Here is a 13,889-nt window from a genome sequence, read left to right as displayed (position 1 = left end):
TCCCAGCCATGAAAGAAACAGGAGTAATGCACTATGACCCACAGACTAAATTTGGATATCCTGGTTTCGGGCTTCATTGGAGTTTCAACTATACCTTCCACCATAAACATTTGTTGTAAACATAAAACAGTAAGAAGCTCAATGTGTGGAAAAATTGTTTAAAAAAAAAAAAAAAAGTTTTACTTTTGAATCACATACACAAACACAGAAGCGTCGAGTTCCCAATTTTAATAAGTGTCTCTTTACAGCTTACTTAAAAGATTAATTTATGTGGATATATGCCTTTGGACAGACAGAACATGGAGCGGAGATAGCCCCGGAGCTGCGTAGTCTTTTTAACAATGGGCAGGATTTGGGAATCCACAGCTTTCTGGTCTTCCTTCCGCTGTTCTGTTAGCTGATATTTCTGTGAAGAGAAGAATGGAAAGATGAGGCACAGCAACTGCAACTCAATAATCATAGTAAAGTTACACATCCTGTCCACATCAGCCAGAGGACACCCAGGTGCCTTTCAAATGCATTATGTTGAATTAATTTCTTTGTGCAATAGCCACTTTGAACTTGTGACTCGTCTGCCGTTATATAAGGAGATATATGGGCAGATGACCATAGGTTTTCAGGAATATTGTAAAGAAGGAAAGCGAGGCTGAGCAACAGAGGTTTAAAGAGGGTTTAAAGAGGGTTTAAAATGCATGGATTTGTGCAGCATTTCCTCAAAGCACATCGGCACTTAACAGAGCATTAAACAGCAATGACACAAATTATCCATAACTGGAGAATGGGTTAATTCCACAAAACGACTGCAGTGAATTTGTGGGAATTGTGCTGTATGAAATGGTAAATTTGCAGCTAGGCTTCATAAGCTTAACCGTACCCTGCTAATATCTTTGGCGGCCATCTGAACACAGACTAGGTTACTAGAGGTGCCTGGATTTTAATAGGCTCTTAAGCAATGGCAGATTGCAATATATAAACAATTTCCTAAAAGCAACAATGCAGTATCTTGATTGATCTCAAGTCCTGAAAATTTTCCTCCACGTAGTAATTTCCAAACAGATTCCCCAAGTTAGTTAAATGGATGCAATCAATGTCTTCTGTTTGGTAAGACAGATCTTGCCTTACAAGACAGATAGCTGCCACTGGCACTGATTTTAATTTAATTGTATCAACTTGATAATGATAATCTTTATTATCACAAGCTGGCTTACATTTACACTCCAACGAAGTTACTGTGAAAAGTCCCTAGTCGCCACATTCCGGCACCTGTTTGGGTACACAGAGGGAGAATTCAGAATGTCCAATTCACCTAACAGCATGTATTTCGGGACTTGGAGGAAACTGGAGCACCCGGAGGAAACCCACGCAGACACAGGGAGAACGTGCAGACTCCACACAGACTGACCCAAGCTGGGAAGCGAACCTGGGACCCTGCAGCTGTGAAGCAACAGTGCTACACACTGTGCTACCATGCTGCCCACAATCTGGCCAAAAGAGGCGTTCAACTTGAAATGCTAACTATTTCTCTTTCCACAGATGCTGCCAGACCAGCTGAGTATTTCCAGCGCTGTTCTTAAATGCCAAATAATTCCTAGTCTGCTGCAAAACAGGCTAATTACATTTAAAAAAAGGTTACATCATTACAAAGTCCCATAAACAATGAAATAAAGATGATTTATAAGGCCAATAAGCATTGACCAGAACACCAGGGAGCCCCCCTCCTCCCCATCTTCAGATAGCACCATGCGATCTTGTGCTTAGTTGAGAGGAGAGATGGGGCTTAACAGATCAGTGTAGCACACTATCAAAATGTCAGCTCAGATTGTGTTCATAGCTGTGAAACGGGGGCTTAAATAGAATTTACAGTGCAGAAGGAGGCCATTCGGCCCATCGAGTCTGCACCGGCTCTTGGAAAGAGCACCCTACCCATGTTCAACACCTCCACCCTATCCCCATAACCCAGTAACCCCACCCAACACGAAGGGCAATTTTGTACACTAAGGGCAATTTTATCATGGCCAATCCACCTAACCTGCACATCTTTGGACTGTGGGAGGAAACCGGAGCACCCGGAGGAAACCCACGCACACACGGGGAGGATGTGCAGACTCCGCACAGACAGTGACCCAAGCCGTAATCAAACCTGGGACCCTGGAGCTGTGAAGCAATTGTGCTATCCACAATGCTACCGTGCTGCCCGCAAAATAGAAATTCACACATAAGAGGCAGGGCTAAAATTATGAATAGGCATTAGAAAGGCTGACTGTATTTAAACACGTACAAGTCATCAGGATCAGGTAAAATGCAGCCTAGAATACCAAGGAAACGGAGGGTTGAAATTACGACAGCATTGGCCATAATCTTCTAATACTCCTTAGATGTGGGGGTGGTGCCAGAGGACCAGTAAAATGCAAAAAAATATATATTATATATATATATATTACACACACATATATTTTTTTAAAATATAAATTTAGTGTACCCAATTATTTTTTTCCAATTAAGGGGCAATTTAGCATGTTCAATCCACCTAGCCTGCACATCTTTGGGTTGTGGGTACGAAACCCACGCAAACACGGATTTGCAGGAATGTGCAAACTCCACACTGTCAGTGACCCAGAGCCGGGATCGAACCTGGGACCTCGGCACCGTGAGGCAACAGGGCTAACCCACTGCGCCACCGTGATAATCTATAATTTGACTTGCGAAAACATTGAAGTAAGGCTAAAACGATATCCGAGACCACACCTAAAATCAGCTCTAATTTTAAGAATCACTAGGACAGCTTCCAATAGAAGTACAATACCCAGAAATGGCCCGTCTTTGCTTCATGAGCACGACCCATCTCAATCTGCAGTGAATCTATTTGGCTTGAAGTGTACCAATTCAAACACCCCTCTTCCACAGAGATTAGTTTACATGTTAGTGATATTTCCAGATTCAGTTCATCCTCATCTATCAATCTTAAAAGACTGGGATTAATCACAGTCAATTTGTCAGTCAATAAAACCCTGCTGTAAGTCTCATGGAATACAGACTACTTACTGGGCTGAGACTGTTACTGTAGCAAGCTGAAATTGTGCCACATCATCGTTGAAGTCAACTTCTGACACAGAGTGTAGCTTGCACCCCTAGCAATCACATCAGGTACCTGCACTTCCCAATCAACTTTAATCAAATATGATAATGACCACTGGCTATATTCACAGAACTACACACTAGCACGAGCCATGGTTGGAGAAAATCCCAGTGGTTTCTAAAAGCATGCCTTGTGGAATACAATATAGTATTTCAAATTGCCATTCCCTTTCACTGGAAGTAAACCACCGGAATATGTAACTGACATTTATGCCACCCTTCAAATTTCCAATGTAACAAGCCCCTGCCCTATTCCGCCTAAATTCTAAAGTTCCGTATGAATATTTTGGAATTTATGAAGCACTGAAACATGATGCGATTCTCCCCCTCCAAAAAAAAAAAATCAACATAAAGCTCTGAATTCAACTTGCTTGCTGTCTTAGACAGTGACAGTTATTCCAACCAACATCAAGCTCAGGGCAAGCTTCAGGGCAGCACGGTAGCATTGTGGATAGCACAATTGCTTCACAGCTCCAGGGTTCCAGGTTCGATTCCGGCTTGTGTCACTGTCTGTGCGGAGTCTGCACATCCTCCCAGTGTGTGCGTGGGTTTCCTCCGGGTGCTCCGGTTTCCTCCCACAGTCCAAAGATGTGCAGGTTAGGTGGATTGGCCATGGTAAATTACCCTTAGTGTCCAAAATTGCCCTTAGTGTTGGGTGGGGTTAGTGGGTTATGGGGATAGGGTGGAGGTGTTGACCTTGGGTAGGGTGCTCTTGCCAAGAGCCGGTGCAGACTTGATGGGCCGAATGGCCTCCTTCTGCACTGTAAATTCTATAAGCTAGACCGTACTACCTGGGTTTGGCAATTTAAACCAAAGCATCAGGGAATGAGAATCAAATCGCACACAATCGAGGGGCACTGAACCATATACAACGGTTACTGGCAGAAATGGGGGCAAAAGCAGCAAAATAACCAGAGATTTAAAAGCAGTCAGATAACACTCCAAACCACAAGCAGAGGAGCAACTTTGGCACAGCAAGTGCAAGTGTCAAGCCACTATCTCAACCAGGTTTTGAAAAGAAATTGGATAAACATTTGAAGAGGAAATAAAAACCAGGGAGGGGCTCTTGGGAGAGCCAGCATAGATACACCAGGTCGAATGGCATCATTCAACGCTGTAATCATTCTCTGGGCAAGATGGGAAGCCTTTAGGAAGAATAGAGACAAAAATTGTACAACCTTGAAAATTCAGAATGAAGTAGCCATTGTGTACAGTGAATGACACAAATGATTAAATGAGCTGGAATACTGAAGTATCGTGCAGCCACTAACCTCTTTCTCAGTGTCAAAGATCTCGCCCTCCTGGTGCTTTGGCCGGCGCAGCTTCTTCTTCTTGAAGTAGGAGTCAGTCAGGTGCTTGGGGATTTTCACAGCTGACAAGTCAACCTTTGTAGATGTCGCAATGATAAATTTCTGATGAACTCTACGCAGTGGGACACGATTGAGGGCCAGAGGACCTACAACAAATACCGGAGGAATCAGAAATAACAAACAGAAAAGGAACACATTCCAAAGATCAATGCAAACATGGTCAGGCTGCTAATATTTTAAACAAATGTTGCATTACAATATGCCTCAACATTGCTCCAGCATACAGTACCACAAGATTATTCTTACTTCTGTACCTCTGTGCAATTAGAAATTGATATACAGGCATCACTGGAAACTGACAAATTAATGTGGCAGAGTGGAATCAAAACCATAACTTGCTGGGAGGTGGTCTGTTGGGGAGTTGGTATCTTTGCACTTCACATGCAAACAATGTAAAACACAAAGGAAAATATTGTGTCAAGCTTTCAAGAAGGTGAAACATTAAAAGGAACATTACTCACCAGTGACCAGCAGCAGACCACTATCGAGCTGCTTCAGGAAAAGCACACGCTGCAAAGGAAAGGAGTGAATAATCAATCAGAATTGTTACCTGCAAAATTTTAACCCCAGATATCAGAAGGAATAAAACCATATCTGTTAACAATTGTTTCCTTTTACCTTCAAGATGCAAGAAGTAGCCTTATTAAGCAAGAGGGGAAAAGGGAGAACCAAAGCCAAGGCCCTAAGGATTGGATTGGATTTGTTTGTCACGTACCGAGGTACAGTGAAAAGTATTTTTCTGCGAGCAGCTCAACAGATCATTAAGTACATGAGAAGAAAAGGGAATAAAAGAAAATACATAATAGGGCAACACAACATATACAATGTAACTACAAAAGCACCGGCATTGGATGAAGCATACAGGGTGTAGTGTTAATGAAGTCAGTCCATAAGAGGGTCATTTAGGAGTCTGGTGACAGTGGGGAAGAAGCTGTTTGAGTCTGTTCGTGCGTGTTCTCAGACTTCTGTATCTCCTGCCCAATGGAAGAAGTTGGAAGAGTGAGTAAGCCGGGTGGGAGGGATCTTTGATTATACTGGGAGGCAAGGACGTGGAAAATATGAAACAAAGAGGATGCATGATGGCTGTCAGGTGAATACTTCAAGCAAGAACCCAGTCAAATACAAAAAGTGAAAAGGAAAATAAAGTGGGCAGAGAGAGGGAGAGGTCAGAATTAACATAAAAAGGATTCCAAAAATCCCCCACAGGCCACCGACATGCAAGTCTTGTGGATCATAAGAGACAGGTTGAGGCCTATCAAAGGACAAGTAAGGTGATATAGGCTTAGAAGCACAGGGCAAGGCTAAAATCTCTGTATTGGCCTTTACCAAGAAGATGCTTACAAAGTATCTGAGGAAGCCACGGTAATAGGCAATAGATGGGGTGAAAATTGAAGGGCTAGGTGCACTAGATGGATGGCTATGCTGAAAGTAGATACGTTACATGGTCTGGATGTCTTACATCCCAGGTTGCTAAAGGGAAGTGGGGTGGAAATAAACAAAGAACAAAGAAAAGTACAGCACAGGAACAGGCCCTTCGGCCCTCCAAGCCTGCACCGACCACGCTGCCCGTCGAAACTAAAATCTTCTACACTTCCGGGGTCCGTATCCCTCTATTCCCATCCTATTCAGGTATTTGTCAAGATGCCCTTAGACGTCACTATCGTCTCCGCTTCCACCACCTCCTCCGGCAGCGAGTTCCAGGCACCTACCACCCTCTGTGTAAAAAAAAAAAAAAAATTGCCTCGTACATCTCCTCTAAACCTTGCCCCTCGCACCTTAAACCTAGGCCCCCTAGTAATTGTCTCCTCTACCCCGGGAAAAAGTCTGACTATCCACCCGGTCTATGCCCCTCAATTTTGTGGACCTCTATCAGGTCGCCTCTCAACCTCCGCCGTTAGTGAGAACAAACCAGAGTTTATTCAACCTCTCCTCATTGCTAATGCCCTCCATACCAGGCAACATCCTGGTAAATCTCTTCTGCACACTCTCTAAAGCCTCCACATCCTTCTGGTAGTGTGGCGACCACAAATCATAAGGGCTTGCCATCATCTTCAATTCTGCCCCAGATAAAGGATTGGGGAGTGGCAAAATGTGACAGCTTTATGCAAGCAAGTGCACAAGAACATTTCTAGTGACAACAGACCAGATTAAAATCAATGATTGGTAAGGTTTTAGGAACAATAAACAGGCAAAAAAATGAACAGGCACTTGAGAGGTTTGGAGTGACTTGAGAGCCAGCTCAGATCTCCAAAAGGCAGATCGGGCTTGACTAATTAATTGATGAAGTAAGAAGTCTTACAACACCAGGTTAAAGTCCAACAGATTTGTTTCAAACACCAGCTTTTGGAGCACTGTGTAGCCACCTAAATTGGCCAACTCCCGATTTAAAATGGCGAACGGCAAAGGCTGATGGGAAAGTCAGCCAACACAGACAGAAACCAGCAGGTGCAGGTTTGCTGTGTATTTAACTCTGCAATAGGCCAGACAACATCGATACCAGCGACCATCAGCATAAAAATGCAGCAGCCATCTACATACTGATGAGCAATCCCCAGGAACAATAAGTAACATTTTGGACACACAAAGCAAAGCCAGACTCCTCGGCGCCAGCAGGAGCCAACACAAAGGAGGTGAACGAGCACCTCAAGACCGCCCATCGATCAGGGAACCGTTCTAGTATTGGAGAAATCGAACCAAGCGATTGGGACAAAGTCCAATCACTTGGGACCAGGTACAGAGTCCGCCCCGAAAGGCGGGAAGCCCCTGGGGACTACAAGAGTTAGGCCCCAAGTTCAAATCGCTCTCTCTTCGTCCTGCCCGGGTCACCTAGCAACACGAACCAACATTGACCGTGACCGGTGCAGTGACCACCGACAGAAGTAAGTCTTAATTCAACGCTCGCTACGAGATAGGCGCTCCTAGCTACCAATCCGTACCAACTTCAAATCCCGCAGACTCAGAACCCGAACAAAAGGCCATTTGTTCCCCATACCTGGTGGGCCAGTCCAAAGTTAAGTATAGGCCTGTTAGTTGTAGAAGTAGCTTAGACATAGAATTTGTGCATGAGTAGCGATTACTGTGTATAATAAATGTGCTTTGATTTGAATCTTACTAATCGGTGTATTGAGTTATTGATCATTACTCTGACTTGAACCTTGTGGCGGTATCATAAAGATACCTGTTGGCTCGAGAGCAAAGGTAATAAAACAGAGCAATTGAACCAACGGAAAGTTAGCAACAACTGCTCCTTCCTCAGGTGAATGAAGAGGTATGTTCCAGAAACATGTATAATAATATATATTATAGACAAAGTCAAAGATGCAAGACAATGCTTTGAATGCGAGCATTTTCAGGTAATTAAGTGTTTACAGATCCAGAGGTAGGGGTAACCCCAGGTTAAAGGTGTGAATTGTCTCAAGCCAGGACAGTTGGTAGGATTTCACAAGCCCAGGCCAGATGGTGGGGTATGAATGTAATGCGACATGAATCCCAGGTCCCGGTTGAGGCCGTACTCATGCATGCAGAACTTGGCTATAGGTTTCTGCTCTGCGATTTTGCGCATCCTGAAGGCCGCTTTGGAAAACACTTACCCGGAGAAACGTTATTACATAACGTTCCGGGTAAACGCTCGCCAAGGCGGCCTTCAGGACCTGCCACAATGCAAAATCGGCGAGCAGAAACTTATAGCCAAGTTCCGCACACATGAGTACGGCCTCAACCGGGACCTTGGATTCATGTCTCATTACATTCATCCCCCACCATCTGGACTGGGCTTGCGAAATCCTACCAACTGTCCTGGCTCGAGATAATTCACACTTCTTTAACCTGAGGTTACCCCCATCTCTGGATCTGTAAAGGCTTAATTACCTGCAAATGCTCGCATTCAAAGCATCGCCTTGCACCTTTGACTATATATTATGTCTATATATATATATATATATATATATATAAATATATATATATATATATATATATATATATAATATATGTATAAATAAATACATAAATATATGTTTCTAGAACATACCTCTTCATTCACCGGAAGGAGCAGTGCTCTGAAAGCTAGTGTTTGAAACAAACCTGTTGGACTTTAACCTGGTGTTGTCAGACTTCTTACTGTGCTCACCTCAGTCCAACGCCGGCATCTCCACATTTTGATGAAGTAACAGAGATGGTTAGGGGAATGCAGTAAATATTGCCTACATGGATTTTATCAGAGCGGTTGACAAAGTATCACATAAAAACGTGGATAACAAGATTGAGGCTCATGGAACAAGAGGGTCAGTGTCAGCTTGGAAAAAATTGTCTTCAGGACAGAAAACAAAGTTGTCGCAAATGGTAATTTTTCCTCAGACTGGATAGGCACTGTCTTTTGATAAATAAACAACCTGGAGATTAGAACATACGGGCAAAATTTGGCAATGATACCAAACTTAGGGATGTGGCAAACAGCGAGGGTGTTACTACAGGACATAAATAGGTGAACAGTAGGTCGGCACATGGCATTTAATAGAGAAGTGTGAGGTGATGCACGGGAGAGGCACTATAAAGTTCAAAGCACATCGTTCTAAAGTGTGTGCAGGGACAGAGGGACCTGCAGATATATGTTCGACAATCTTTGATGGTGCCAGGACAAATTGAGAGAGTAGGTGGCAAAGCAAGGAAATGGGAGTAAATAGATTGCTCTACAAAGAGACTACATGGATTCAATAAGCCAAATGGCCTCCTCTTGTACTGTAATGACCATTCCATCCATCTCTTTCACTGTGTAGTCACAGAAGGGGAGCTGGTAGCGTAGTGATATTGTCACTGGAATAGTCATACAGAGACCCAGGGTAATGCTCTGGAATCGCGGGTTAGAATCCCACCATGGCAGTTGGTGAAATTTGAATTCAATAAAAATCTGGAATTATAAAGTCAAATGATGACCATGAAACCATTGCCCCAAAAATCCATCTGGTTCACTATGTCCTTCAGGAAAGGAAATATGCCGTCCTTATCCAGTCTGGCCTACACTTGACTCCAGACCCACAGAGCAATGTGGTTGACTCTTAACTGCCCCCCACTGAAATGGCCTTAGCAGGCCACTGCTTAGGGATGGGTAACAAATGCTGGCCCAGCCATCGACACCCACATCCTAAGAATGAATAAAAAAAAGACGACAAAGCACCATCAACCCATAGACCCGCCTACCTTACACCGGTGCCGACCAGTGAGCAAGATGAGCACCGTTCCTGGGGTGATGGATGCACGCAGGCGCCTCTTGTGCTGGCTGAAAGGTTTGTTACCGTGGCTAATCCTTTTTCGAGGGACATCTTCGGTGGGGTAATATCGTGGCTGGAAAAACAAAGACCACCAAAATGCAGAAATATGCTTTTATTTGTAAGCAGTTATGATTCAAAATTTTCAGTGGCGATCGTGTTGCTTTTGTAAAATTAAAAATTACACAACAAAACTAAACTGGAATTTAGTTTTCGGATTTCCTGGCCAAATTTGAAGATACCCACTCTCTCAGATCCCTCACTGCTCCATAAGCACAACCTGCTTGCAGTTTCCATCACACTCAAGTTGGACCTCAACCAACATAATACCATAAGACATAGGAGCAGAATTTGGCCACTCGGCCCATCAAGTCTGCTCCGCCATTCAATCATGGCTGATATTTTCTCATCCCCATTCTCCTGCCTTCTTCCCATAACCCCTGATCCCCTTATTAAATCAAGAACTGATCTACCTCGGTCTTAAAGACACTCAGTGATTTGGCCTCCACAGCCTTCTGCGGCAAAGAGTTCCATAGATTCATCACCCTCTGGCTGAAGAAATTCCTCATCTCCGTTTTAAAGGATCGTCCCTTTAGTCTAAGATGGTGTCCTTGGTTCTAGTTTTTCCTACAAGTGGAAACATCCTCTCCAAGTTCACTCTATCCAGGCCTCGCAGTATCCTGCAAGTTTCAATAAGATCCCCCTCATCCTTCTAAACTCCCAACGAGTACAGCCCCAGGTTCCTCAACTGTTCCTCATACAACAAGTTTTTCATTCCATGGATCATTCTTGTGAACCTCCTCTGGACCCTTTCCAAGGCCAGCACATCCTTTCTTAGATATGGGGCCCAAAACTGCTCACAATACTCCAAACGGGGTCTGACCAGAGCCTTATACAGCCTCAGAAGTACATCCCTGTTTTTGTATACAAGACCATGAATGACATGAATGCTAACATTGCATATGTTGCAATTTGCCTTCTTAACTGCCGACTAAACCTGCACGTTAACCTTAAGAGAATCGAGAACAAGGACTCCCAAGTCCTTTTGTGCTTCTGATTTCCGAAGCAGTTCCCCATTTAGAAAATAGTCTATGCCTAAATTCCTCCTTCCAAAGTGCATAACCTCATACCTTTCCACATTGTATTTCATTTGCCACTTCACTGCCCACTCTCCTAGCTTGTTCAAATTCTTCTGCAGCCTCCTTGCTTCCTCAATACCACCTGTCCCTCTACAGATCTTTGCATCATCTGCAAACGTAGCAACAGTGCCTTCAGTCCCTTCTTCCAGATCATTAATGCATATTGTGAAAACTTGTGGTCCCAGCACAGGCCCCTGAGGCACACCACTAGTCACCGGCTGCCATCCTGAAACATTTGCTGGACAGTAAGCAGGACTAGAACCCAAAGCTCTTACTACACCCACCGCCTCGCTGAAATTAGCACAAGGCTAAATCGCTGGCTTTGAAAGCAGACCAAGGCAGGCCAGCAGCACGGTTCAATTCCCGTACCAGCCTCCCCGAACAGGCTCCAGAATGTGGTGACTAGGGGCTTTTCACAGTAACTTCATTTGAAGCCTACTTGTGATAATAAGCGATTTTCATTTCATTTTTTATTTTTCATTAGATATTTAGCAAACACCATGGATTGAAGTGGTCAACCAAAATAAATTACCAAGCTATTGGTAGAACAGGGGAATTTAACCTTATTTGCTCTACAGCAATCAAAGAAATATTTGGAAGCAAAATGCCAAGAACCCAGGAAACTCTTTAACATAAAACTACTACGATAGCACATCAACCTTCTCCGGGAGAAAAATAAAATCACTGGGGAACACCATAAAAGTGCCTCAGTTTAAAAAGACCCAAAGATCAAAACAAACCACAATATTCTTCCTCTCGAGGGGGAGCGATCGTTACCATTTTGCGGACTTTGACGACACGGGTACCGCCGTTCTTGTCTCCTCCAACGGGCTTGGTGATCGAAAAGGGAGCCCTTTCCTTCAACTTCTTCTCGACCTGAAAAGGAAGGAAGCAAACCTTTAACTTGGCTTCATTAAAATCATGCAGAAACCAGCCTCTTCTGATCAACACCAATCAAATGTACAGAACTGCACAAAGATCATGTGTCCCATCATACTGGCACACATATTCTTAAACTTAACAGCACTTTGCAGATCTTCTTTTCTTACCTTGGTCTCAGGAGCTTTGTATTTGCGCTTGTACATGGCTCTCCTAGCATACATGACAGAGCGGCTGTATCTGCCAATGCCTCTGGCCAGCACAGGGTTGCGGCTAGCATGGCGACGCGGTTTCTTTGGTTCCTTTTTTCCTTCTGCAATCGGTTCCTTTTTCTCGCCTGCCATCTGCCCAGCAAAAGTTAGATTTTACAACAGGATTACACAGGATATACAGTTTTGGCTTTAAAGTGACATAGGCCAAAATCCCACCATCACAAACAACAGCGACAAGCTTGGAATTTAGACTCCAATGTGTTCAGTAAACTCTTCTGATGCATTAAAGTGATCTTGTATCACAATACTTAGTGATGCAAGATTTAACACGTTGAAAGTTGAACACACCAAAACGCACACTAGAGAGTAACTAAACCCCGAATCAGCTAGCACAGTGGTTAGCACTGCTGAATCAAGGCAGCGAGGACCCAGGTTCGATCCTGGCCCCTGTCCTGATGGAGTTTGCATTCTCCCCTTGTCTTAGCCCCACAACCCAAAGATGTGCAGTGTAGGTGGACTGTCCACTTAATTGGACATTTTTATAAATAAATACAAACTAGTTAACACTTGTCAGGCTTGAAGACTGCCATCTAAAATATGAATATTAGAGATGACAAAGAGAACAATTGGGAATGCACATTTATGATCTAAAGGGATGCTTAAATTGAATTTCCTGTCCTAGATTGATCATGCAAAAGGTGATCACTGCTTTGCACATTCAGCCAAGTGTGTGGGATTTAACTGACATAACATTATCTAGTGTATGCAAAAAGATTTAAACGGTCATTTTCCACCTCCAACACATGACTCCATATATCTCACCAAACAAAATTCAAGCTGAATGTCTGGACAATGTGGGGAGCCGTTTCATTAACTGCTGACCCACGGAGACATCTTTGACAGTCAACATATCAGAATCCCGGTGTCAATCACCAGTGATTATTCAGGATGAAAACGGGAATGAAATAATTGTACAAATGTCACTGAACCGAATGTGCACTTCGAAATACAGACCCTCTCCACCCCACCCCGAATTAATGCAATGATTAGTTACAATTATTTGGATAATAATTAATTTGGACCAATTGGTTTCAACTCCAATTGGATAAAAATTGTAAAAGTCCATACCAAGCCAACAACATTTATATCCCAGACAATTCATACCCATCAATACGATGGAGTGCTAAGGACATGAGCATGGGCCATTCCCCAAGCTCAGCAGTCACTGTCTGACTCCATGCACGAAGACTCCCAATTTCCTGTCCGCTTCTACTCCCTCGCTCAGGCCCCTTTCTCCCTTACAATCTCAACTAATTTTCCATTCCACCTACCAGGATTTCTGGTACGGCACAAGACTCGGAAACCGCCATTACACCGCATCTCGCCTGAAATGGCACCGTGCACCGACAGTCCCCCCACTGCCTCCAACAAAATGACCCACAAACATCATGAAAGGTACACCTAGACTACAAATATAGACTAATCTGGGCAGCTGACACTCTCTGTCGTTCTTTTCTCGCGGCGCTGGATGTCTACGAGGCTTCCTGGCTCCGATGGAAGCCGATTTTCATTCCAGTCTCCTATGCAAAAACACCACCATTCTTACCTTTGCTCAAAAGGAAGGGCCTAACATCCGGGCCACCGTGGTATAGAGCTCTCCGGACCCAACTTCCGCCAAGTACATGCAAAGCACCATGGGAGATGTAGTCATAGCCTTTAAACTGTATTTAATGGGGATCTGGGGTTAAATAAGTCTCCCAACACATTTCAATTGGGTGCCTCTCAGTTCTTAAGTCAGTCCGAAACGAATTTAATTAAGAACTTTTATTGATTAATTTTAAGCTTCATAAATTTTATTATGGGTTCTTGCAGGACACCAGCCTTTTATTTCTG

General features: G+C 43.7%; 1 protein-coding gene across 2 annotated transcripts; it reads right to left on the bottom strand.

Moving 5' to 3' along the window:
- Positions 1-213: 213 nt before the first annotated feature.
- On the bottom strand, positions 214-13,620 carry rpl6 (ribosomal protein L6). 2 transcript variants are annotated; one of them, XM_072483943.1, is made up of 7 exons: positions 13,603-13,620; positions 11,955-12,128; positions 11,683-11,781; positions 9,699-9,842; positions 4,967-5,015; positions 4,407-4,591; positions 214-406 (listed from the first exon to the last, which is right to left on the bottom strand). In XM_072483943.1, the coding sequence occupies exons 2-7, from the start codon at positions 12,126-12,128 to the stop codon at positions 254-256; spliced, it is 804 nt and encodes a 267-aa protein (XP_072340044.1). In that variant the 5' UTR covers positions 13,603-13,620; the 3' UTR covers positions 214-253. The 2 variants fall into 2 exon arrangements, with proteins under 2 accessions (XP_072340044.1, XP_072340021.1); XM_072483920.1 differs by lacking the exon at positions 13,603-13,620 and adding an exon at positions 13,328-13,568.
- Between the last annotated feature and the right edge of the window lie 269 nt (positions 13,621-13,889).

This window comes from Scyliorhinus torazame, chromosome 1, assembly GCF_047496885.1.
Source record: "Scyliorhinus torazame isolate Kashiwa2021f chromosome 1, sScyTor2.1, whole genome shotgun sequence".
Classification (NCBI taxonomy): domain Eukaryota; kingdom Metazoa; phylum Chordata; class Chondrichthyes; order Carcharhiniformes; family Scyliorhinidae; genus Scyliorhinus; species Scyliorhinus torazame.
The sequence above is the reverse complement of the archived record's forward strand: the minus strand, read 5'-3'. Positions and strand labels throughout refer to the sequence as shown.